The sequence below is a fragment of the Rosa rugosa genome, chromosome 2, assembly GCF_958449725.1.
Source record: "Rosa rugosa chromosome 2, drRosRugo1.1, whole genome shotgun sequence".
Classification (NCBI taxonomy): domain Eukaryota; kingdom Viridiplantae; phylum Streptophyta; class Magnoliopsida; order Rosales; family Rosaceae; genus Rosa; species Rosa rugosa.
Genome location: NC_084821.1, coordinates 64,419,376 through 64,445,540, shown reverse-complemented (window position 1 = coordinate 64,445,540; position 26,165 = coordinate 64,419,376). Strand labels below are relative to the sequence as shown.

Sequence of the window (26,165 nt, the reverse complement as noted above, 5' to 3'; positions counted from 1 at the left end):
CACCACCCGTGAACCGTCATCGAACCAAAGTCTCTAGCCTCTCTAAATCTCTCAATCCACTCTACCATCAATCCAATCAATTCACAACTGTCACGATAAAAACTAGACTAGATTGATTACATAACCTCCTACTTATTAAGAAATATCAATGTTAAAAAAAAAAAAAAAATTATAAACGAAATCTCACTTATTGAGGGCCTCACACAAGATGACTCACAGCCCCACACCCCATGACCATTCGATTTTAGTCTTTTAGATAAGACCATTGAACCCCACTTTTTCCTGTACATTCTACACCTCACCCTGCTTTTACTTCTCACTAATCCATTTTTTCATCATTAAAAATAAAATGATGTCAAAACAAAATCCCAGAGAAAGAAGCAAGTGAGAAGATTCGAACACCTAGCTTAGACTTGGGTTTACACTACTCCACCCCAGTTCTGAATCCAGTGGCGGTGAAAGAGGTTTGAGCTCCGGCGGTGATCATCAATGGCGGTGAGGCTAACGACCTGGTTTGTGAGCCAGGGGATTAGCATTTCCGGTTCAAACTCCAGGCGCTCACATTCAAATTCGCGCTTTTCATTTGCTTCCTCCTCTCCTGCTTCTTCTTCTTCTTCTTCTTCTTCTTCTTCGTCCTGTAAGCTACGCCACCGGAATCTCAGGTATTCATTGCTTTTCTTCAATCTCTTATCAACTCTTTTTATTCAATCAACTAATCAGTTCAATTGAAACAATCATCGTGCAATATGATTATCAGAACGGTGATGTTTTCTTTCGTTTTCGATTTCGGCTTTTTCGCAGTTGTACTTGCCTGCAGAAGAGGCAAAGAGCTAGGAGGAAATCCTCTCAGGAACAGTCTTCTGCGGATTTCCTGCCAAATGGCGAAGAGGACTCTGAATCGGAGAGTGCTTCGGTCGGCATGGTCCCTCTCTTGAGCTCAGAAAGCGTATCTGATGATGATGTTAATACTATCAATTCAACCGATTCGATTTCGAATGCTCTTACTACATCTGATCAAGCAGCACCTTCGGTAATAGTTCTCTTTTATTTCTAGTTAATAATCTAATTTGGAAGTTTGATTAGTTGTCGTCTTACTATGCGGTTAATTGTTTTTGATATGCAGGAGTTGGTTGGAATGATAAGGAATGCGGAGAAAAGTATGATGACATTCTGCTCTGGTCATTTGGTTCAGTGTTTATGACTGTTTTGTGTTATGGATATGATGAAATATGTATGTGTATTTACTTGTTGTTTATAGATATTCTTCTCTTGAATCAAGCTCGGGTTAGTGCTCTTCAAGACCTTGACAAGATTCTATCTGAAAAGGAAGAATTGCAAGGAGAAATGAATGCTTTGGAAATGAAATTGGCAGAGACTGATGCACGTATCAGAGTGGCTGCACAAGAGAAAATAAGGATGGAACTCCTCGGAGACCACTTAAACCAGATGCGGAATGAACAGAATTTCAATGGTGATGGTGCGGAAACAAGCAATGGGGTTGAGATTTTTGAGAGTGAAAGTGAGCTATTTAATGAAGAAGCTCCTTTGCCATACAAAAGTAGCATCAATTCGCTTGTAGCAAATCTTAGTTCATTGAGATTAGAAAATGTGTCACTGAGGAATGATATACAGGAACTCAGAGAGCAGCTTAGTAATATGAAAAATACGGATGAACGTGTGGTCATGCTTGAAAAACAACGTTCGTCTTTGGAGTCTGCCCTAAAAGATTTGGAGTCCAAGTTGGTAGTTTCTCAGGAAGATGTTTCCAAACTTTCCAATCTGAAGGTTGAATGCAAAGGTTTATGGGAAAAGGTGGAGAATTTGCAAGTACTGCTAGATAAGTCGACCAAGCAGGCAGATCAAGCTATTATAGTTTTGCAGCAAAATCAGGAGATTCGAAAAAAGGTTGATAAATTAGAAGAATCTCTTGAAAAAGCTAATGTGTATAAGGAGTCATCAGAAAAGATGCAACAGTATAATGAGCTTATGCAACAAAAGATAAAACTAATGGAGGACCGGCTTCAGCGTTCGGATGAAGAGATACATTCTTATGTTCAGTTATATCAAGAATCTGTGGAGGAATTTCAAGATACCTTAAATACTCTAAAAGAAGAAAGCAAGAGAAGGGTGATGGATGAACCAGTTGATGACATGCCTTGGGAATTTTGGAGCCGTTTATTGCTTATAATAGATGGTTGGTTGTTGGAAAAGAAAATATCAATTGATGATGCAAAGGCGTTGAGAGAAATGGTATGGAAGAGAGATCGACGGATTCATGACTCATACATGGCATGCAAGGAAAAGAATGTAAATGAGGCTGTGACTACATTTCTCAGACTGATATCATCACAAACAAGGTAAACTTTCTACTATTGAAATGTAAAAGGTATATATTTATGATGCTATTTAATTAGACGTTGTTGATTTTTAGTTCAGGATTGCATGTCGTTCATATCGCAGCAGAGATGGCACCAGTTGCTAAGGCAAGTTCAGCTAACCTCTATTTGTTTTTATATCTTTGCTTAATTTATTAAAAAAATTGACTGCGTATACTACTTTTATTACTATATATTCGATTGTCAATTACAAATCAGGAATTTGTGGATCCTATTTCACATCCCTGAATTCAAAAGTTTCCCTTTTTAATTGGCATAGTGGCATGATGAGGATATTAGATTTTGACTTCCTAAACTAAGATCTTAATTTCAACCCATCCCGGTTGTAATAGCATCCTGCAATACCCCTCATGCCTTGTTGATAAAGTGTTTCTATTGCACTTTTATCACTTGTAGTGTAGCTTTTGCTATCTCCTTGATCTGTTGTGGCTATAAATTATATTTGGCGAAGGGTGTTGTGTTAGGTTGGCTAGCTTATATTTTCTATGAACTAGGGTGGATGGTCTATCATTTGTGAAAGAGGTCTTTGATAATGCATTTGCTTGATATATAATGTCATTAAAGTTGAATTCATTTAAATAATGTAATTATAAAATTATGTATAACTTAGTATTTTATTTTACAGGTTGGTGGTTTGGGTGATGTTGTAACTGGTCTTAGTAAAGCATTGCAGAAGAAGGGACACCTTGTGGAAATTATTCTTGCCAAATATGATTGCATGGAGTACGATCGTGTTCGTGACCTGAGGGTATGTTGTATCTGTTAATTCTTACTTAATTTGAAAACGATGTTTTTTCTACTTGGAATTCATAATTCTTTAGTAACACGTTCTCCTATACAGGCCCTAGATGTGGCAGTAGAGTCGTACTTCGATGGTCGACTATTCAAGAATAAAATCTGGGTTGGCACTGTTGAAGGTGAGCAATTTCAATTCAACTGTCTGCATGGCATATTTTAGTTCTGAATTCTCATTGTATTTTTTTGGGTTCTGCAGGTCTTCCTGTATATTTTATTGAGCCTCTTCATCCCGATAAGCTCTTCTGGAGAGGACAGGTTTATGGAGAACGTGATGATTTCAAACGTTTTTCCTTCTTCAGTCGTGCAGCCCTTGAGTTACTTCTTCAAGCTGGCAAGAAACCTGACATTATTCATTGTCATGATTGGCAGACAGCTTTCGTGGTATGGACCTTTAACCTCAATTTTTTTTTCTTTTACAATTTCTATAAACTATGAAAACTCTCTCTCTCTCTCATAAATTAGTAACCGAGTTGGTTCTTTTCTAGGCTCCACTTTATTGGGACTTATATGCCCCAAAGGGTTTAAACTCGGCTAGGATATGTTTTACCTGCCACAACTTTGAATACCAAGGGACTGCACCTGCTTCAGACTTGGCTTCTTGTGGTCTTGATGTCGGCCAGCTAAACAGACCAGATAGAATGCAGGACAACTCAGCACATGATAGGATCAATCCGGTTAAGGTATATAGTAAATGAAGATTTACCTCATACCAGCATACTTTAGGTGTAGAACTGATCCTTTTTACATCACACTTCTCTATTTTAGGGTGCAGTTGTATTCTCTAATATCGTGACAACGGTATCACCTACCTATGCGCAAGAGGTGCGGAGCGCTGAGGTATTTCTTTTGCTTCTGACATAATGTTGACTACTTGTATTTGAAGCTGAATGGACTTAGATCAGGCTCCTTGTGTTAGGTTTCTTAGGCTCTTCAGTATCACATTGATGATCAACTTATCATATTGAATGTATTAGTTACATTGGTCTCATTCTCACTTGTTGCATAAAACTCTATTATCTATGACTACAGGGTGGACGTGGTCTCCATTCGACACTTAATTTTCATTCTAAAAAGTTCGTTGGAATTCTCAATGGAATTGATGCTGATGCATGGAATCCTGCCACTGATGCATATCTCAAAGTACAGTACACTGCCAATGATCTTGGGGGGAAAGCAGAAAATAAGGAAGCTATTAGAAAGAGTCTAGGGCTTTCGTATGCCGATGTCAGGAGACCATTGGTAATTACATTTTCTGAAGTTCAAATGATTCACCTTGTGATTGTAGTAAATATGCACCTTTTACCCAGAACCTTGTTTCTCTTTATAGGCTTATGACTGTGCAAACAATAATAGGATGATGATGCAAAATATCACAGCAAGAACATAAGGAAACCACAGCACACACGAACACAGAATTTTATAGAGGTTCGACAAAAACTTTGCCTACGTCCTCTGTGTGATCTCTCTTGAGAATCACTAGCACTATGGAGAATAACAACTTGATTACAAGTACTTATTGAAATCCCTATGCTAATCCCCAACCCCTTTGCTAGATCTCTCTATCACCCTTGGCTCTACCTGCCCCTGTGTTTATATGTAGCTGAGAACTCTCTGAGATCTCTCTTTGATCTCTTCTCTGATCTGAGGACACCTTATGTGACCTCCTGCAGCCCTATTTATAGATTGTAGGTGCTGGTTACAAACATGTCACATTAGGATTCCTAAAACTATTAGAACAAGGAAAGAGAGCTAGCTTTTCTATTCCTAACTAGAATAGAACTTACTTTCCAGGTCTAAATCAATAGGAATAACTGTTCCTATTCCAAAACCCATTAGGATAATCCTAATCAACTTGGACATATCAACGAGCCAAATTCACAACAATCTCCACCTTGGTGAGTTGATACCAAACTGATTGCTGCAACCTCCAGGATATCTTGTACTTCTCGAAGTAATCCTGAAACCTTCAAGAACCTTCACCTTGGCAAGACTCTTCTTGCCTCAACACACCTCTAGTGAGGAGGTGCTCCACCTCAATCTCAACATGCTGTAAGAATGAGCAGGTTCAAGTAACACTTGAACTCCTCCATGGCAATGGTCCTGGTCAAACAATCTGAGACATTCTCCCTTGAATGAACTTTCTCAATTGTTATCTTCCTTGAGTTGACCCAACCTTCGCTGCGATGACTACGAACATCAACGTGTTTCGTCTCTGCTTGAAACACTTGATTCCTTGTCAAATTGATGACCCCATTCTTCACCACAACAACTTGTTGAATTCCAAACTCACTCAATAACCCATTAAGCCATAATGCTTCTGCGGAAGCTTCTGTTAGTGCCATGCAATCTACTTCAGTGGTAGACAACGTCGTAGCTGATTCTTTAGTTGCTCTACAGCTCACTAAACCTTCACCACAAGTAAAAACATAACTTGTTGCAGGTCTTCTCTTATCTATGTCTCCTGCCAAATCTGAACCCTCATGACCAGCATTGCATGCTTGTTCTTGTTGTCTTTCAAACACAGATTCTTGCTCCCTGGTGTCTCTCAAGTAATACAGAATCCACTTCACTGCTTGCCAGTGTCGTCTACCCGAATTTGCCATATACTTTGACACAATGCTCAATGCTTGAGCTAAACCTGGTCTTGTGCAGATTCTAGCATACATGAGACATCCCACTACTCTTGCATAAGACACATTCATCATCTCATCTAACTCCTTCGTAGACGATCTCTGCACACTCAACTGGAAGTGTGCTACCGGTGGAGTAGACACGGGTTCATATAACAGCCATATTTTTCCCACTTCTCTGTCCCTCCTTATCCTCACTCCTAGGATCTGTTGTGCAGCTTCTAGATCCTTTATGTCAAATTCCTTCCCTAGTTGTGTCTCTAACTTCGGAATTCTAGACATATCCTGACATGTAGTTAACATGTCACCTAAATAAAGTAGCAATAGTAAAACCATACTATCCTTGAACACATGATGATAAACGCAGCTATCCACTGTTGAGATTTGGTCATAATTGACCTTTACTTTCTGCGAATACTCCTTGGCCAATACCCGAGCTTTGAATCTCATGGCTTCCTCATCATGCATTCCTTCCTTTTTCCTATAAACCCACTTACAGCCAACCTGATTTCTTTCTTTGGGCTTAGGAACCGACTCCTGAACCAAGTCCTTCTGTATGGACTTCTTCATCTGTTCTAACATAGCTCCCCTCCAACTTTCCCGTACATCATTTGCTATAGCTTCCTGATACGTGGTTGGATCTCCTGGACTGAAACTTAGAGCATACTTGTCCAATGCTATGCTTCTCTGGAACTCCTGCCCAAGTGACTGACGAACCGAGTCGTAGGTTCGCAGTGCTAATTGCTCCACCTGAGCTTGTATTAATGACTGTTGTTGTTGCTCTAAGACTTCTTCCTCGATAACCCCTTTATCATGCTCCACTCGCTCAATTTGCTCCACCTGAGCTGGAGTTTCTTCCATGATCCCTTTGGTTAGAGGAACTTCGGTTGCTTTCTCTACAACATCAGTCTTCTTCTTCACCTCACTTGTCTTGACTTCATCGAACGGCATTGTCTCCTCATCAAAAATGACATGTCTACTTAGAACCCTTTTCTTGCTGACAATATCCCATAACTTGTAGCCCTTTACTCCTTTCTCAACTCCGAGAAATATGCACTTGCGTGACTTTGGCTTGAGTTTGGTTTGCTCATTGTTGGAAATATGAGCATATGCACTGCTACCAAACACCCTTAAGTTAGAATAGTCAACTGGTTCTCCAGACCATACCTCCTCTGCACACTTGAAGTCCAAGACTTTTGATGGTGACCGATTAACCAAGTAACACGCATGGTTAACTGCATCTGCCCAAAACGTGTCCGGTAATCCTGCATGCAGCCGCATGCTTCTTTCTCTCTCCAAGAGAGTTTTATTCATCCTTGTAGCAGCTCCGTTTTGTTGGAGATTCTCTTTCACCGTGAAGTGTCTCGTGATTCCTTCATCCTTGCAAAATTGTAAGAACCTTTTCATTCTATATTCACTGCCACCGTTACTTCTCAAATACTTGATTTTTCTGCCTGTTAGATTTTCTACTTCTGTTTTCCACTCCTTAAACTTGGTGAAAACCTCGGATTTCTCCCTCATAAAGTAGACCCAAATCTTCCTCGAAAAATCATCTAAAAAAGTAACAAAATACTTGAAGCCTCCCATAGACCTTACTTTTGCCGGGCCCCATACATCTGAGTGAATATAATCCAGCAATGCTTTACTTTTGTTCTCACAATTTGCTAACTTGAATGCCACCTTCTGCTTCCCAAGAGTACAATCCTTGCAGAAGTTCAGTTTGCAAACACTGACACCTTCTAGCTTACCTTTCTTGTGGAGTTCCTGCATTCCTCTTTGACTCATGTGCCCAAGGCGATGATGCCATAGCTCAGTCTTGTCTTTTACCTCAACAGAAATTACAACTCCCCCTATTATTGCAGTCCCTTGAAGCTTGTATAAGTTGTTAGATTGAATGTTGCCCTTCATCACAACAAGTGATCCCTTAAGAACTTTGAGTCTTCCCTCTTTAGAGCAATACCTATATCCGTCCTTGTCCAAAGTACCCAAAGATATCAAGTTCTTCCTTAACTTAGGAATATATCTGACATTCTCCAGCGTTCTAACAACTCCGTCATGCATTCTGATTTTCACTGATCCAATACCTAGGATCCTACACGGTGAGTCATCTCCCCTAAAAACCTTTCCACTGCTACTGTCCTCAAATGTGTCAAACCATTCTTGGATTGCACACATGTGGAATGTACAACCGGTATCCAAAATCCAATTGCTGAAAGCATTGGAGCTGGCTGCTACCACAAGGAGTTCACCGTCATCTTTATCTTGTTTGATGACTACATTGGCTGTGTTTGAACTCCTTGCCATCGCCTCTGCTCTCATCTTCCCTTCTCTGCAGTTTCTTTTCAAGTGGTCGGTAGCACCACATTTGAAGCAACCTTTCTTGTATTTTTCCTTGGATTTTGATGTACCCTTGTTACCAGATTTATCCTTCTTACTTGTCAACTGACCTGTCTCCTTGCCCTTGACATGAATGCCTCCTTGAGAGCTTTCGGTCTCCCTACTCATCTTAAAATAAGATTGAATAGCTTCGGTAATCTCATCATACTTGAGAGAATGCTTACCGGAAACGAGTCTGGTGATGAAGTGCTCGAATGAAGCTGGTAAAGATCTTAGCAGCATAAGTGCTTTCTCCTCATCTTTATATCTCACATCCACCTTTGATAAATTGGCAACACAAATCTGAAATTTATTCAGATGATCCTGCAGATCCCTGCCTTCTTCCATCCGAAGACTATAGAGTTCGTCTTTCAAGAAGAGTTTATCCGCGTCAACCTCTTTGACATTGTCCAATGTCTTACTGCTGTCCATATTCTCACCAATATGAACCTTACCTGCGTAAACCTTCTCGAGATAATCCCAGGTCTCTTTGCTGTTCATTTTCTCACCGGCACTAGCCAATACATGAACTAATACATGATCAGCAAGATGTAGCTCTATAAAGCTCTTTGCCTTCTTGTCCATCTTCTGCCAAACCTTGTCTGCCATATCAGCTGCCTTATTCTCTATCCCGAGAATAGCCTCGTACAGACCTTGTAGAATCAGGACACTTTTCATCTTCCTTTGCCATAATGTGAAGTTATCCTTCCCATTCAACATAATGGGCATCACATTGCTGCTTGCGTCTGCCTTGTCATCTGCCATCTCAGAAACACCTTGAGCCTAAGCTCTGATACCACTTTGTAGTAAATATGCACCTTTTACCCAGAACCTTGTTTCTCTTTATAGGCTTATGACTGTGCAAACAATAATAGGATGATGATGCAAAATATCACAGCAAGAACATAAGGAAACCACAGCACACACGAACACAGAATTTTATAGAGGTTCGACAAAAACTTTGCCTACGTCCTCTGTGTGATCTCTCTTGAGAATCACTAGCACTATGGAGAATAACAACTTGATTACAAGTACTTATTGAAATCCCTATGCTAATCCCCAACCCCTTTGCTAGATCTCTCTATCACCCTTGGCTCTACCTGCCCCTGTGTTTATATGTAGCTGAGAACTCTCTGAGATCTCTCTTTGATCTCTTCTCTGATCTGAGGACACCTTATGTGACCTCCTGCAGCCCTATTTATAGATTGTAGGTGCTGGTTACAAACATGTCACATTAGGATTCCTAAAACTATTAGAACAAGGAAAGAGAGCTAGCTTTTCTATTCCTAACTAGAATAGAACTTACTTTCCAGGTCTAAATCAATAGGAATAACTGTTCCTATTCCAAAACCCATTAGGATAATCCTAATCAACTTGGACATATCAACGAGCCAAATTCACAACAGTGATGCACTATTATTTTCTATAAGTTTTCAGATTAGGCATGTTTTCTCTGCTATTTGAATACACATGATTTTTACTACATTATGTCGCCAATTGAAAGAATTTAAAAACTTAACATGTTTGTGGGTTTTATAAGAAATCATACATGGGAAAATAATATCATAGATACAGCTCTATTATTTGTGTGGTCATTCCTACAGCTTTCTTGGAGCTTTATGTTAAACTCAACTTATTCATGGTAATTCTTAAAAGGGCAGAACCCCTTTTTTGTATGAAGCTATTGTTGTATCCATCTTTATTGTTTAATGGTCCGAGCTAGTCAAGATTAAGTCAGTATTTGGGCACTGCAGTTCTTTATTTTTGGAACTTGGTAGTACTCGAGATATCATATAGCTTATACAGGAGTTTTTGGTCCCCCGTTTGAGTTCATATATGTCCATTTTGTGTTAATTTTTCTCTGCATGTATATCATGTCTGAGATTTTGAGAATGACATCATTGACACACGTTATGTATTTTCATTAAGCATGACTGTTGGCTGGTGAAGCTAGGTGAATACTTGAACCTGTTTGATCTCTTGGATAGGTGGGATGCATAACGAGATTGGTGCCACAGAAAGGTGTACGTCTCATCAGACATGCGATTTATAGAACATTGGAGCTAGGAGGGCAATTTGTTCTTTTGGGTTCAAGTCCAGTACATCATATTCAGGTACTGTTCTACATTTCTTTCTATTATTTTATCCTGGCTATTTTCCTACCTGGGTACAGTTCTTTGGGTATTATGATTTTATTCATCTAGATTAGGGTTTTTAATTTTAACCTCCTGATCTAACCTTATTAGTATAAAGTATAAACCAAGCAAGGTGAAGGGGCTTACTATCAAACCCTAAACCTATCCTCTAAAGTGTCCTAGCCTTTCAAGACTCAACTCAACTTGGTACTAGAGTAGAAACTTTTGAGCTCGAATCCCCACAGCTGCAATCTGCAGTTTAATTTTACATGCATTTTAGTGGCTTGTTTGCATGCTTATACAATCAACAAGTGATAATAAATGTATGGCATTTGCTTAAGGTATAGTGGCTGTGTTCTCCTATATATGGTTGTATATGCTTAGTTATATCTCTTTTTTCTAGTGAATTGCTAGATTTGTTTCATTTTTCATACTTCGTCTAAATAATCACTTAAAGGATTCTTCTTTTATTTTGGTCTGCAGAAGGAATTTGAGGCAATTGCAAACCATTTTCAGAGTCATGATCATATTAGGTTGATATTGAAGTATGATGAAACTCTTTCCCATTCCATTTATGCTGCTTCTGATATGTTCGTCGTTCCATCAATCTTTGAGCCTTGTGGACTTACACAGGTGAAGTCTTTCTCTCCCCTGCGAAAATCTCAGCAGATCATCAATCTGTAGCTTTCTGTATTTTTTTTTTTTTTTGAGACTAGGGTATCCGAGTCTTTGACTTGACTAATCCCTAGGCCCACTGCCTCCACAACATTTGGGGAACTGGAAACTCTAGCAATTGCTAGGTGGGTACCGTGGGAGAGGGTCGAACCCCAGACCACTTGGGAGCAAACCAAGGGCCTGACCGCTAGACCAACCACTCTTTGGTAATCTGTAGCTTTCTGTATTAACTTCCTCTTTTCTTTTCTTTTTTTTCTTTTTTTTGGGTTTGCAGATGATAGCAATGAGATATGGTTCTATACCCATCGCAAGAAAAACTGGTGGTCTAAATGATAGGTGGGCACTAAATGACTAATACATATTTAACTTGCACCAAGTGGTTTTAGGTTATTGTTTCCATGGAATCTTTGAATTACTATATGTTTCTTGTACAGTGTCTTTGATGTTGATGATGACACCGTACCTCTTCAGTTTCGAAATGGATATTCATTTTTGTCTCCTGATGAACAGGTAACCATAAATTTACCTCTAGTAATGTAGCCTTCACGAATTTATAATTTCTTCTTTTCTTTTATCTGGCATTGATGCTGGAGGCTTCAGATCTGATATAATATCTTTGCCTCTCCTTAATCTTGTTAATTGTCTTGATTGTTCTCCACCTCAGTATACATATCATTCTAGTCTACAACTTAATGCATACTGGCTTCAAACTTGAAATATTGCCAGGGACTAAACGGTGCTTTGGAACGTGCATTTAACCACTACCTAAGTAAGCCTGAGAGTTGGCGGCAGCTTGTTCAGAAGGATATGAACATAGATTTCAGTTGGGATACTTCTGCTTCACAGTACGAAGAACTCTACTCTAAGTCCGTGGCCAGAGCAAGGGCGACAATTCGCCCTTAATCTCAAGATACTGCTAAACCAGACATCTCCATGCTTCATCCCCTGGAACATATTCTGCTTGGGACTCTGATAAGTTGGAGCTTGAACTGCTTTTTATTGAAGTAATCTTAGTAGCAAGCACACCAGCAGCTTGAGATATAATCCTTACAAATTTGATGCTCAAAGCGACAGGTGGTTTTAAGATGCTCTGCGCTGTCATCCAAATGCTCATTCTTTGACATTTTGATCACCATTTTTTTGTTCAGGCAACCTCTTTGCTGTATACTACTTACTAGGTTCTTAATTTGTTTATAAAGACTTGTTCATACCTTACATGGGCTGATGTGCCTTTTCTTTTCGGCTTTGACATCCATACAAGACTTGGATGTAACACTTAAACTCTATATATCTTGATGCAAGGTATAGATGAGATATGTAAATAAATAAAGAGAGAAAATTCTTACCTTTTTTGGGCAAACTAGTGTTCATTTGAGTACTCCGAATCTTTTTTCTATGTTTTTAGGTTATGATTCTCTCCTGTTCACCCTTTCACTTCCTATTTCCTCTCATTTCGTTTGGCCCCGAGCATCATATCTCCCAATTCGCAATGATGCAGGCCGAAACACCACTACATTTGGGGTTTCAAGAAAACCGGAAAGTTGGGAGCTGTAGCTTGTAGGTTGTGATGGGGTAATTTCTTAAACCAGAAAAGTTTTGCAGCTGCTAAACATTCAACTTTAAGAACCCTTCAATTCTGATCAAACTTGGAAGTCATGCTTTGAGAACTAAGAAAAGGGATAAGGCCTGAATCTTAGAAAGAAAACTTTGTTTCCTTTGTAACTTTGCAGATGATTGAAAGTTTTGCAATAGACTGATGCTTAATACTGTAGTTAGGTAATTTCATTATCATGCGATTCCTATAGTGTCTTTTACAGTTTGATTACCATTTTGATTAAAGTTTTAGTATCCAATTTACCTATTACTTGTTTGGGGAACATTAGTGACATTACAGAGCAACTAATCAAAGAATGAATTCTTGCACACAGATCAAATTAAGTTGTCCATTGATTGAAACAAATTTACATCACCGACAACATAGCAAACTAAAGATAACAATTCCAGGCTCTTCACTTTCCGGGGACAAAGTTGGTGGCGTATGACCAGGCATTGTTGTTGACTGGGTCAGCAAGGTGGTCGGCAAGGTTCTCCAATGGTCCCTTTCCGGTAACAATGGCCTGAACAAAGAAGCCAAACATGGAGAACATGGCCAACCTACCATTCTTGAGCTCCTTCACCTTAAGCTCAGCAAAAGCTTCTGGGTCATCAGCAAGGCCCAATGGGTCAAAGCTGCCTCCTGGGTAAAGTGGGTCTTCAACCTCTCCAAGTGGGCCTCCAGCAATTCTGTATCCCTCAACTGCGCCCATCAAGATGACTTGGGTGGCCCAGATGGCCAAGATGCTTTGCGCGTGGACCAAGCTAGGATTGCCCAAGTAGTCGAGCCCGCCCTCGCTGAAGATTTGGGCTCCGGCCTTGAACCACACAGCCTCGCCGAACTTGACTCCGTTGCGGGCCAAGAGCTCGGGGAAGACGCACCCGAGAGCTCCGAGCATGGCCCACCTGGAGTGGATCACTTCGAGCTCACGGTTCTTGGCAAAGGTCTCTGGGTCGGCTGAGAGCCCAGCAGTGTCCCAACCGTAGTCACCAGGGAACTCACCAGTGAGGTAGCTTGGGGGCTCGCCAGAGAATGGGCCCAAGTACTTGACTCTGTCTGGGCCGTACCATGGGCTTCCAGAGGAAACAGACTTGCCCGCAGTTTTCCTCATGGAGATCCTTCCGGTTCCAAAAACCTCGGCAGGGGCAAGTTGCACGGCCTTGCCGGCGAATGTTGGGGAGGAGAGAGCCATGGAAGCAGCCATTGTAAACTTGGAAGTAAGAAAGTAAAGAAATGGAAGAGGTGAGAATGATAGAGTTGTTGTGGTGATAGAACACAGCTGGATGAGCTTAAATAGGACCAGATCCCTTATCTTAGAAGATCAATAGGCCAATTCTCATTGGATGTGAAGTTTTGAAGTTTGATTTCCTTAGTCCAGTTGGCACCCTCAGCACCACCAACATTAACAGTGTAAGAAAAAATCTTAGACAACAATGTGTAGTACCACTAGTTCTTCCAATTGGGTATTGCCACTTGATCAATTTGGATAGATAGCCTTTATCTGGTGGAAGAGATAGTACAGGATATCCAGTGTAGGACCGAAGTACTGATTCTACCAGAGAAATGTCTCTTCAAATTTGCAATAATCTGGACCCCTCAAGCCTTGAATCGTCAATGAGGCTCAAGGGTTTGCACTGATAGCCATGAGTGAAGCAACTAATAGGGGCAATGTGCCACGTCCATTGATAAGTTTCTATAGGGTACCCTAGAGAGTTCTCACAATAAGCAGTTATTCTGAACTGAATAATCAATGGCAATGGTAATGTATATACTATTTAGCTCTGAATGTAATAGAGGGTTGATAGGTGAACAAACTCAATGTAGAAGTTGCTTATGTTCCTCTTTAGTTTTTACCTTAATCATACCAAACAAAGAAGATTCGAACTTGAGACCCTGAGCGTATTGTTTTGTTTTTATTTTTGAGATTTAGGAACATACATTCATTTTGTTCTAACGTAAAAATGATCTTGCAAGTAAACCATTTTTCAAGGTATCCAAAGTTTTATGAGATATTTTTCCTTTCTGGTGAGATATTTTGCAAAGACGTTCTCTGTCTGCCACTCAATTCTTCTTCAACCTTTTCTGGGATTTCACTTTCCTCAGTGACCGTTGAGACATCGTCACACGTCTCCAGTAAACCTCCAACCATATATACATCATTACTTTGTTGTATCTAGCTAGCTCGATCATGCATATTGCATAACATCAGTCTCAGACTTCCCTTTCAAGCTAGGTATTATTCATGATATGTTAAAGACTGGTATTATTCATATTTCATAATGCCATTTCATAAATCCATGCCCATCGATCCTTGTATATATCAAGGGTTTGTGACTAAATAAACTATTAAAGTGACTGATTGACCTGTAATGTAAACCGAAGATGTTAGACAATTATATGCTCTTCACCATTACTTACTGTCAAACTTAAACATCGATCTAAAAGATGTCCAAGCCATTCGATAATTAGCATAGATAATCTGTCGGGCACAACAATAAAGAAGCCTTTGGCATATACATCTACTCAGGGTATTGAAGTTGTTAATTATAGTTACATATATACTAGGTAAAGGATCATATTGAGTGTACCCTAGCCTATAGATTTTTGAAGATTGTTTCAAAATAGGAGGCTTTCAATGTTCTTGTGGTTGAATGTAACCCAGAACTAAGAATTGGTGATAGCCAGTGTTCAAAATTCGACCGTTGAGGGCGTGAGGCATTGTCAAATTGCCCCAAGTCTACTCCATCCCCATATACTTCATGTAACACTTCCATGTATAATTCAAGACTTTCAATATTAACCATGTTAAAGTAACCATGGTACGTAGAAATATCAACTGCACCAAACGAATAGATTTTTCAAGGTTGTTTAACTAGAAGGCTTTCATAATCATGTGGTTGCCAGCAACCCGACGTGGAAAACTCCAAGTGGTCACAGCCAGGGAAAATGATACGAGGACTTGGTAGACTAGACTATTAGAGGGTGCCACGTGGACAGAGCAAAACAAAATCAGAATCTTCAAGACCAATGAGAATAAAGCTTTAGATAGCCTAAGATAAGGAGCTTTGATCTCAACCTTCCTATTAATAATGTACCCAACCGGCCACCATTTTCATCACTCTCAATTCCATCCATCAAAGCTCATTACCTTCTCTTTTCTCTTTCAACAATGGCTGCTTCCACAATGGCCCTCTCTTCCCCAACATTCGCCGGCAAGGCCGTCCAATTGGCCCCGGCCGAGATCTTCGGAAGTGGAAGAATCTCCATGAGGAAAACCGCGGGCAAGCCCGTTTCCTCTGGAAGCCCATGGTACGGCCCAGACAGAGTCAAGTACTTGGGCCCATTCTCTGGCGAGCCCCCAAGCTACCTCACTGGTGAGTTCCCTGGTGACTACGGTTGGGACACTGCTGGACTCTCAGCCGACCCAGAGACCTTCGCCAAGAACCGTGAGCTCGAAGTGATCCACTCCAGGTGGGCCATGCTAGGAGCTCTCGGGTGCGTCTTCCCCGAGCTCTTGGCCCGCAACGGCGTCAAGTTCGGCGAGGCTGTGTGGTTCAAGGCTGGAGCCCAAATCTTCAGCGAGGGCGGCCTTGACTACTTGGGCAACCCTAGCTTGGTCCACGCGCAGAGCATCTTGGCCATCTGGGCCACCCAAGTCATCTTGATGGGCGCAGTTGAGGGATACAGAATTGCTGGAGGCCCACTTGGAGAGGTTGAAGACCCACTTTACCCAGGAGGCAGCTTTGACCCATTGGGCCTTGCTGATGACCCAGAGGCTTTTGCTGAGCTTAAGGTGAAGGAGCTCAAGAATGGTAGGTTGGCCATGTTCTCTATGTTTGGGTTCTTTGTTCAGGCCATTGTTACCGGAAAGGGTCCATTGGAGAACCTTGCAGACCACCTTGCTGACCCAGTTAACAACAATGCCTGGTCATACGCCACCAACTTTGTCCCCGGAAAGTGAATGAGGCTTTTAAGAGAGACGCGGATTTGAAATTTGAGTGTGGGATTTGTTCATGTTGTAGATTGGTGTGAAGTGTGAACCACCATGTGAATCATTATATATGGAAATCTGAATGGAGTAAATTTCTTATCTTTTTGTGTTATTTCAATTCTTGCCTTACATTTTGCACATGGATTGTATTGAAATATAATCGAACATGGGAGATAGGCGACCCCTGCACTTCAATTTCTTCTCTTCCCTGAAGCAGGTTCATCAATTTCTTTGTTACCCAGATTAAAGTTTTAGTCTTTTTGTATTTTTGGTGTTGAATTTGCTTTTATTTTGTTGGTTTTAATTGGATAGGTTGAGAAGAGATTGAAACTAGAACACCCATCTGAACAATCTACTGTATTACCATCTCCATTGTTGGAAAGCAACAAGATATTAACAGAATCACTAAGCTCACCCATATACCTTGATTTGGATCCTTCCAACAACAACAACCATTACAGTTCTAGTACACTCCAAGACAGTAGTGAAGCCCCTGAAGCATTCCTCTCATGCTCTCCACAGTTCATACCAACCCAAGAGAACCCAACTCAGCCAAATGCCCTGCCTGACCCCAAAACTATCAATGACACTGAAGGTGAAGCCATCGTCGAGGATATTGAACAGTTGATTCAACTCTTGGGTTTGTCTAGTTGCCAGGAAGGAGATGAAGAAAAGGCTGGTTTGGAGTTGAAGTGTGGAGGTAGTGAAAATGGGGGTAATTCTTGTCATTGTGAAGGCGGGTTTTATGAGAAGATTGTTGGGGTGAAGGGGCCAAAGTGTGGGAGAGAAGTGGAGAGGTTGGAGGGTTGGATTAACTACTTTTTGAATGGTGATGGGGAGGGAAAGATTGAGCCTTTCAGGCTAGCACATTTGCTTTTGAGTAAAGCTGCTTTTGTTTCTGAGGGTGCTGATCATGGTTTTGGAGGCTTGGACTTCCCTTCAACGATTGGGGATTTTCTGTGCAACGATCCTCCAACAGATTAATATGTCACAAGATCTATTCATTGTTATTGTCTCTCTTAAAAGATGGTGTTTCATAATTTCATATATCAGCTTGATGTAAGGTAAGGATGTTGAGAATATTACATTTGCAGAGTTTCTTTGCAAAAAGTTCTTAATGAATATGATTTGGTTATCCTTTTTCCAACAGTAATATGATTGTATTCATCATATATTTGATGTTGCTTGCATTTTAACATGGTACAGAAACATGCATTATTAGCTAATAACTGCAGGAGGAAACAGTAAGATGATGAGCAAATTCAGATTCTTTTTTATCTTTTATCTTATTTGATGCGTGGAACTCAATTTTCATTTGAAAAGCTTCTTTGGTAGCCAAGTAACCGTTGGACTTATGAAATTAAAGATCAGGATATGATTTTACAAAATCATGAATGAATTTGCTTGTAAAAGGAATTTTATTTCACAACAATAAACAATTATTACATGATCAGCATTGTTCCATCTCTGATACAACTTTGCAATTTCAATCTAACTTGTTCAAGATTCATAGTTCTGAGAAATACTATGACCATGGTTCTTGAACTATACTGCCTTTTTCAGCTTCAAAAGAGCAGACAACACCTCATTCACGATAGGTCGCTCCTCGGGATTTTGGTTGGTGCAAAACAAGGCTAGCTTGAGCAGCTCTTCTGCACTTGCCTCCTGTTCCTTGGAGATATTTGAAGTTAGCAATGGGTCCAGAACTTCAAGAAGCGAATCTGATCCATTTGCAAGGGCTTTCTCCACTAGTTGGTGTAAGCTCATTGGCAGCCCATTCTCTTCCATGAGTCCTGTCGGCCTTTGTCTTGTCATTAACTCCATCACTATTACACCAAAGCTGAACACGTCTACCTTGGTTGTGATTTTCCTCATGCATGCAAACTCTGCAGACATACGTTTTAAGCATATGAGTACCAGGGAAAGCATATGGCATTATAATTTTCAGAAGAAGGGTGAAACTGAAAAAGGAAAAAGAGAGAAAAGCTAAATGGAGATTAGTTTATAATTGTGAACAGCCAGCAAATTGTCACCTGGTGCCAAGTAGCCAATTGTGCCTTGGAAAGCTGATGCCGTGGAAAGGCTACTCCCATCCTAGAAGTGAACACCCAACATTCTAGCTGTTCCAAAATCACTCACATGGGCCTCCCAATCATCATCCAACAAGATGTTAGAAGGCTTCAAGTCGCAATGAACGATGGGAAAATCATAGCCTGAATGCAGGTAATCCAGTCCACTTGCTATAGAGATTAAAATATTGATTCTCTGAGAGAATGTCAATCTCCACCGATTCATCCCATCTTCATGTATAATGTTCTCCAGGTTCCCATTCTCCATGTATTCCAGAACCAAGGCCTTTAATTTCGGTGTATGTGAAGGTAATGCCAAGAATATGAACTGAGAAGGATAAAAATGCACAATTTCTACTTCCAGATACTAACCCCTTGTGATGTACATTGTTGTAGACATGGTGCATCGCAAAGCCTTCAACGAGTAAAGAAGCACTGGTCAACAATCTACAATATGCATGCAATAACATAAATGCAATGGATTGCAAGGCAATTCAAGAAGGAGATCCCTGCTCCAAACCTAATGATCTTTTGCTTTATGCTTCATTTGCCATGAATGCTTACTACCAGGCCAGGGGGAGGCACTACTGGAACTGTGACTTCGGCAACTCTGGTCTCATTTCCTTGACAGATCCAAGTATATATACCATCTATCTTGTGCCTTATTAAATTGCAGTTAGCATTCATTAGTTTGGTCGTGATAGTAATACTGAACATCTTTGTTTTTTCCACTTTTCAGGTTATGGTAATTGCACATATGAAGGTAAGTAATCATATACTAGAAGTGCAAAATAGCTGTGAACTGATATTTATTACTGGAAACGTATGAATAGTTTCCCATTGTTTGTCCTCTCATCCATTTTCCTTGGAAATTTGTAGGGGGAGAGACAGCGATGGATGACTCAAATTCGGTAATTTGAAGTTCCTTCACTAAGTATGTAATCAAAACAATGACACTTGAGTTATTAAAATGTTGACACTATTGTGTTTGTGGGAGTTGTTGCAGGGCAACTGGTGTGTAGCAAGCCCTTCAGCAAGTGATGATCAGCTACAAGCGAACATTGAGTTTGCTTGTGGCAAGGTAGACTGTAGCATTATAAGGTCTGGTGATGCCTGTTTCGAGCCAAACACTGTCAAGAACCGCGCCTCAATTGCCGTGAATCTTTACTATCACCAAACAGGTCAATCAGATACGAGTTGTGATTTTAATGGCAGTGGTAACATTGTTAGAACTGATCCAAGTAAGTATTTTCATTGTGAAAATCATTTTTAGTACTATCATTACTACTATGTGTGGTCATGATCTAGACTTGATTGTGTATGCTTGTACTGGTTATGGAGATTGCAAATTCAAGGGTAGCTGAAGCAAGATCAAGTGACTGCTCTTGTTTTACAATGATGTTGCAGTATAACCGATAATAGAGTAGGGATGAATGACTAATGTAGTTTCATGGACTTCAATCGTCAACCTTATTTTCGGACAAATAAATAAAGGCATCGGAACATTAGTTTCTGATATTGACTCTATTCATTTCCCACATTCTCCCTCAGCTGAGGAAAATTGATAAACGAAAGAAGTATGGATGCATGCCTTGCCATCTCTTTCTAGTTTCTACTATATATTAACCCCTCAAACCCTCTTCATGAATGAAAGCTTAATTGTAAGAGTTCACCACTCTGGCTTGAAATTCTGATCAAAGAAACTAGGTACTAGATAATGCTCAGGATATTCTAAATGCTTCTCACTATTAACTGATCACCATTATGGTACCACCTATTTTTTTTCCCAATGAAACAAAGCTGCAAGATAGCTCCCCTAATACAATCTAATCCAGACATATCGAAGTACAAAGCTTTAGGGTACCACCTATTTGCTAGCAATAATGCAATATGGTACCAACTGAAGTAGGCAAAGAGCCGGTCCAACTAGCAATATGGTACCACCTATTTGCTAATTGCTAGGTTTGCTTTGAGATTATCTCAATGGAAGGAATGTGGTACCACCTATTTTCCGAATGGTAGCAAATTAAGTATTCGCAAAAGGAAGTGCGAAAAGCACCAATAAAAGTGTGGATGGCTTTTCCAAAACGTCCACACAGTCCACGAGGTACCCGACAACTTTGGAGAAAGTGCAAAATAGATCGGTACCATGAAGTCCCAATAGCAAAATAGATATTCATGAAGGGAATCATGAAACAAAGATTATGGTCTCCTGGCCCAATAGCAATTTTGCTGAAAACATATACCAAACCAAATCCTCCAGGTGACCATTCAAAACCAAGGACTTATCATTGATATCCTTTATAATTTCTCGAAATTTCTGTTTTTTACAAGCATCAATATTAATTTTATCATCTTTCCGATATTTTATTTTTAATTTATTTTTAGTAAAATTTATATTGATATTCGATATTTTCTTGATATTTCTATCGATTTTTTTTTTTTTTTTTGAACTATCGATATTTCCATAATTTTTTATATTTTGGTCATTGTTCGAAACCATTGAAGCTCCTTATTATGCCTTGCAGATCTAGCAACATGTAGAAATAACTCAACCTTCCAAACTTAACAATTATCTCATCCACCACACTGAAAAAACTCTTTAACAAAACTGGATCTTATATTTCTATACTTTCACAGATTTGTAAGATCCAAGATAAATTTATAACTAAATGCTATATTAGCAACTTTAGAATGAGAAAATTGCAGTAATTTAAGATAGGATGGAGCTCTTCCTCTGCATTGAGAAGCCTGCAGTTTTGGCGAAGTTCATTAAATCCTGATCTCTAGGATCATCCAATGGTTATGCGAAAGCCACATCAGCTAACATTAGATTGTTAGTTGCCTACTTGCCTTCCTTCATAAAACAACGTTAGGCTGTCGTTGGTCCGTTAACTCCCCCATAAAATTCAAGAATCCATTGTTTTTTCCCCTTGAAAGACGAACTGGGTTCGGAATCCTTGATGAAGAAAAAAAATGCTAAAACGCTCTGTCCTCTAGTCCTTTCTTTATCTCTTCCCCAATTTCTATCACGAAAAGAATTTCAACTTTGAATTGCAAGATGATCTTGCTTTTATCCCTAAAACTATATCAGGCATCATTAAGACTTAAGAGGGCTCTTGAGATTCAAATCTGCCTGATGTTTTCTTTGTCCAGAAAGATAAGTTTTGAAGAATTAAGAGTTTAAGACTTCGATATGTTAAAAGAAGAAGAAGAGAGGAGAAAAAAAAAAAACTCAACTGGGGTAAATTCCTTTCATATAATGATGATTGCGAATTTGATTGCAGTATATCTTGGAAAATGGCTGGAAAGCAAGGCCTCTAGGTTCCCTTTTTCTTACTAGTTTATCATTACCTGAAAGAAGTTTATGGACAGTTTCATTTTGTATCTTCATCTCCCCTCTCTGCCCAGAAAGTGGTTGATTGAGAGAATGTTCAGTTCTTTTTTTTCTTTTTCTTTTTTCTGGAGTTAACGACGGTTAAGAAAGAAATACGTACCCTAGATAATATTGGCAGACGTGGCTCTTTCCAAAGACATTAGATTACTTGGAGGAAGGAGATTTTATTAACTTCACCAAAACTGCAGACGAGCTCGATCCATTTAGATAATTACATTAGCAATGAGTACACATGATAGGCATCGTGGTCTATCTTCAATCCAAAATAATGCGGGAAACAAAAGTGCTTTCTTAGTAACACAACTCATTATATTTGCTGGGGCTATATGTATAAATTACTGAAGAGAAGAAGTGGAAAATTTTCCATTTCCTTGTCCAAAGCTCTACTTCAATCGACAAGCTGGATCATGACTATTAAGATGGTGCTAATCATTGCCAACACATCCATCTCCAGAATAATGTGAGTTGATTGAAAACCTGCTTGATACCTTGTTTGGAGCCTAGGAACTGCTGCATAAAGCTCAGAAAAGAAAGATGGGAAAAAGGGAATAAAACTTATAGGTCAAGTCTGTCCCAACTTCCAAGAGAAAACACCAGTCAAGTCTGAGTGAACTATGTCGACCAGTGTGGTGGGGTAAGCCATGGATATCCAGATAAAAACAAACGCAAAAAGATTGTGTCACATCCGGGAACCGATCTTTTAACCTCTTCGTTTGCCAACGAGACAATCATCGGAACGAATTCCAAGGGGTTCTCAGACAATGGAGGGATACTATCTGTCTCCTCCCTATCTCCAGTCCTCTATAAATGCGCCTCTCAATGGTGTTCATCGCCCTCCAATTCCAATTCTATGCTGCAATGGCCAAGTCTATTTCCCTCTGCACACTTGCAGCCTCTCTGCTCGTTCTGCTTCATGCCAATGCTGCTTCTCCTGGTAACAATCCATCATTAGTCTAACATGTAAAGTTTCAATTTCTGAGGAAAGTTCGTTCAATTAGATCTGTAGGGGTGTTGCTATTTGTACTCGGGATTTGTTTGCCTCTAATCTTCCAATATTACCTTCATATTTTAATAGATCAAGAAAAAAGAAACAAAATTAGACCAGGAAAAACACCGTCTCGTGTCGTGTTAAGACACTAGGTTGATACAGACTTCGATGAACATAGGGATCTGATGATATATGTTTGTGTTTGATGAACATACTGTCTATTTTGCTTCATTTGTTGTTTGTTTGTTTTTATTATTTTTTTATTATTATTTTTTTTTTATAGATTTTATGTTACTGGTTTTAATTCTGAATAAATAGGTTAATTTCAATTTCCTTTAATCATATGAATTTGAAATTAAATCTTGCAGGAGATGGTCATACTCCATCCACTGAGGAGATTGCCAAGGTAGACCCCAAGACTTGATTGCCATATTCATATGTGAACTAAAATGTGATATACAATTATATGTGTGTACAGTACTCATCCTCAAACCCTGTTATTTATGATCTTAGACTTGGTGCGTCCCCAATCCATCGTTGACCTATACGGCTCTGCAAGACTTGGAAACGTATGCTTGCAATTATGTGGATTGCTCTTCAATTCACAGTGGGGGTCCATGCTTCAACCCCTCAAACGCCTTTAGTCATGCAGCCTTTGCCATGAATGCTTATTATCACGACCAACATCAGTGTTTTGGTAACTCTGGACTCATATCTATCATTGATCCAAGTATGTATGATATTATCTACTTTGAGTTTTAAGTGATTAGTTGCAAGCTATGCCGGTAGTGATTTAGATTTGTCATTTTCCAGGCAATGGGAGCTGCTACTTTGCAGGTAGAGAAGAGACGGTTTCCTCTGCAGCAGCTCTGGTAAAAACTTTAAAGTTAATTACAAATACTTGTTTTTACTTTATCTGGTTGCATTAGTTCTTTACAGAAGGGTGTTTGCATTCCAGCTCTTGTATTGGTGTAGTATAGTTAGCTGGTGTAAGAAGTGTAGTTTTCCATTGCAGTATATGTATCGTACACTTTACCATCTCCTTTTGTGAGTTTGTCCACTCCAGTTTTTGGATTTAAGCATAGTTCATATCAGTGTTTAAGTCTTTAAGAGTTCTTGACATCCTTGTGGCTGTATTTCTTTAGAGTGACAGTTCCTTTGTTGCAACTCTTTAAAATGGCATGGGATTGCAAAATAGTCCCCAAGTTCTGGTTGTATGTTTGTTTGTCCCTGGCTTTGTTTTCGGCTGGAGTCTAGTTAATTGTAGCTCGTCAAGCGTAGTGTGGATATCTTGTCAATATTTTATACTACCTCTTTTTGTAATGAATTGTAATGCTTATTGTGTTATTACTAATTTCAGAGTACATGGTGTGTTGCAAAGCCAACTGCCACTGACAATCTTCTACAATTGAACATTGACTTCGCTTGTAGTCATGTCAACTGTAGTGTTATTGAACCCCGTGGTGAATGCCAATTACCAGACGCTATAATGAACCACGCATCTGTTGCCATGAATCTTTACTATCAATCTTTTGGCAGAACAGATATGAGCTGTTATTTTCAGTCCACAGGCATGGTTGTGATTGAAGATCCAAGTAAGTATTTTTTGCTTTTTGGCATTTAATTGTGGAGTTTCCATACGCATGCAAATGAAATCATATCTATAATACGGTGTTCTGTACTTTCTTTTATAGGTTCTGGAACTTGTGTCTATGAAGGGGTTTTCCCTGACAGCGAACCAGCTGTGACTCCTGTCCCTGCAAATCTCAATATAAAAAAGGGGAAAAGTAGGGCCTTTTCTGCAACATCAGTTGGAGTTATGGTGATGGGGTCGATCATTGGTTGTGCGCTGGTGGCAGTGGCTATATATGTTATGCTCTGGCTTCGTCAGCCCCGCCCGCCAGTGGTAAAGGAAGTTCACATGGACCCATTGCCACAGCCATTGTATCAACCACCAGAGCCATCAGCTTCCCCAGCTCCTGTTGAGGGTTCTTATTAGTTATTATATATATAGTATGAAAGAGTCATGTTGATGGTTTTGGTTCTCTTTAGGATGGTGTAAACACGAAAAATCCTGCAACGAATTAAAGAAGGACACGTGTACAAAATAATAATTTTATTAATTTAAATGCGGGTTACAATCTCTGTAGATGCTCTTTCACAAAATTCTCCTCTGATTCGATCTCTGACGTTGATTTGATCCAAGGGTGGCGAGCACTTGATCTTGAATCGAACGGTTGTAGTGTGAGTTTCTTGCTATGTTGACGATTTGAGGAAGACGATTGACCAAGGGCTGTAGAAGCTTGATCTTGATCGGATTTAGACCACGAGAAGTGTCACGTGGCGAGCGTTCTTCGGCTTTGGTAGTGGATGAAACGGCACTTGTGTTTGGTGCTTGTTGATTCTCCACGAGCTTGATGAAGAACTTGGCAGAAGTTTTGCTTTGTAGAGGCTTGAACTTGTTCAGATTTGAACCACGAGCGGTGTCACGTGGCGAGTATGGTTTTTGATGGTGGATGAATCAGCACATGTGTTTGGTGCTTGTTGATCCTCCGCGTGTTTGACGACTTCCGAGCTTGTAGGTAATTTCCCTTGCTTGTCTGAAGTCGGCAATGTGAAGAGACCGGCTATTTGGCAGCTTGATGGTTCTTCACGAGCTTAGGAGACTTCTGAGCTTCGGAGAGGTTTCTTCCGTCTGCTTGCGTCCCTCTGTCTGTCGTCGTCCTCGATGGTGTACTTGACTCAAGGGCGATTGACGCTTGATCTTGAGTCGTATGATGGCCACGAGGGTTGACACGTGACGAGTGCTTTGGCTTGAGGTTGGTGATGAACCGGCTATTTGGCAGCTTGAAGGCTCTTCACGCGCTTGAGGACTTATGAACTTTGGGAGTGATTTTCTCTCCTTCCGCCCGAAGTCCTTCTCTTGATTTGAGAGGGGGTATTTATAGTGTCAGCGTCTCTCTTAATTTGGAATGCCTTGATGACACGTAATTAATTGCATTTTTATTAATAGCATAATCAAATCAATCAGCTTTAATTGATCGATTTAATCACGACTATTAAGGAATTGAGCCAATCAATTTGATGGCTGATTTTAATTGTATTTCATTAATAGC

At 39.9% G+C, this 26,165-nt stretch overlaps 4 protein-coding genes across 7 annotated transcripts; 3 read left to right on the top strand and 1 right to left on the bottom strand.

Annotated features, from left to right (window-relative positions):
- The first annotated feature begins 292 nt into the window (after positions 1 to 292).
- Positions 293 to 12,370, top strand: LOC133729312 (probable starch synthase 4, chloroplastic/amyloplastic). The gene is made up of 16 exons (XM_062156813.1): positions 293 to 662; positions 802 to 1,030; positions 1,124 to 1,157; positions 1,259 to 2,357; positions 2,432 to 2,483; positions 3,022 to 3,144; positions 3,238 to 3,313; positions 3,391 to 3,575; positions 3,680 to 3,874; positions 3,960 to 4,031; positions 4,224 to 4,433; positions 10,189 to 10,314; positions 10,819 to 10,968; positions 11,285 to 11,346; positions 11,445 to 11,520; positions 11,737 to 12,370. Exons 1-16 carry the CDS (start codon positions 490 to 492, stop codon positions 11,911 to 11,913), a joined length of 3,039 nt encoding a protein of 1,012 aa, XP_062012797.1. The 5' UTR covers positions 293 to 489; the 3' UTR covers positions 11,914 to 12,370.
- A 565-nt stretch (positions 12,371 to 12,935) lies between these two features.
- Positions 12,936 to 13,887, bottom strand: LOC133729315 (chlorophyll a-b binding protein of LHCII type 1). The gene has a single exon (XM_062156819.1). It carries the CDS (start codon positions 13,806 to 13,808, stop codon positions 13,020 to 13,022), a length of 789 nt encoding a protein of 262 aa, XP_062012803.1. The 5' UTR covers positions 13,809 to 13,887; the 3' UTR covers positions 12,936 to 13,019.
- A 1,826-nt stretch (positions 13,888 to 15,713) lies between these two features.
- On the top strand, positions 15,714 to 16,694 carry LOC133729314 (chlorophyll a-b binding protein of LHCII type 1-like). Its single transcript, XM_062156818.1, has one exon. The coding sequence runs from the start codon at positions 15,774 to 15,776 to the stop codon at positions 16,563 to 16,565; it is 792 nt and encodes a 263-aa protein (XP_062012802.1). The 5' UTR covers positions 15,714 to 15,773; the 3' UTR covers positions 16,566 to 16,694.
- Positions 16,695 to 17,040: 346 nt separating this feature from the next.
- LOC133729313 (uncharacterized) lies at positions 17,041 to 25,192 on the top strand. Of its 4 annotated transcripts, XM_062156816.1 has the most exons (13): positions 17,041 to 17,659; positions 18,159 to 18,352; positions 18,488 to 18,818; positions 18,918 to 18,973; positions 19,061 to 19,301; positions 19,404 to 19,427; positions 19,544 to 19,575; positions 19,671 to 19,905; positions 23,418 to 23,455; positions 23,563 to 23,779; positions 23,863 to 23,921; positions 24,410 to 24,644; positions 24,744 to 25,192. In XM_062156816.1, exons 5-13 carry the CDS (start codon positions 19,142 to 19,144, stop codon positions 25,046 to 25,048), a joined length of 1,305 nt encoding a protein of 434 aa, XP_062012800.1. In that variant the 5' UTR covers positions 17,041 to 17,659; positions 18,159 to 18,352; positions 18,488 to 18,818; positions 18,918 to 18,973; positions 19,061 to 19,141; the 3' UTR covers positions 25,049 to 25,192. The 4 variants fall into 4 exon arrangements, with proteins under 4 accessions (XP_062012800.1, XP_062012801.1, XP_062012798.1 ...); XM_062156817.1 differs by having other exon boundaries at positions 18,159 to 18,818; positions 23,563 to 23,746; XM_062156814.1 differs by having other exon boundaries at positions 18,159 to 18,818.
- Positions 25,193 to 26,165: the final 973 nt, after the last annotated feature.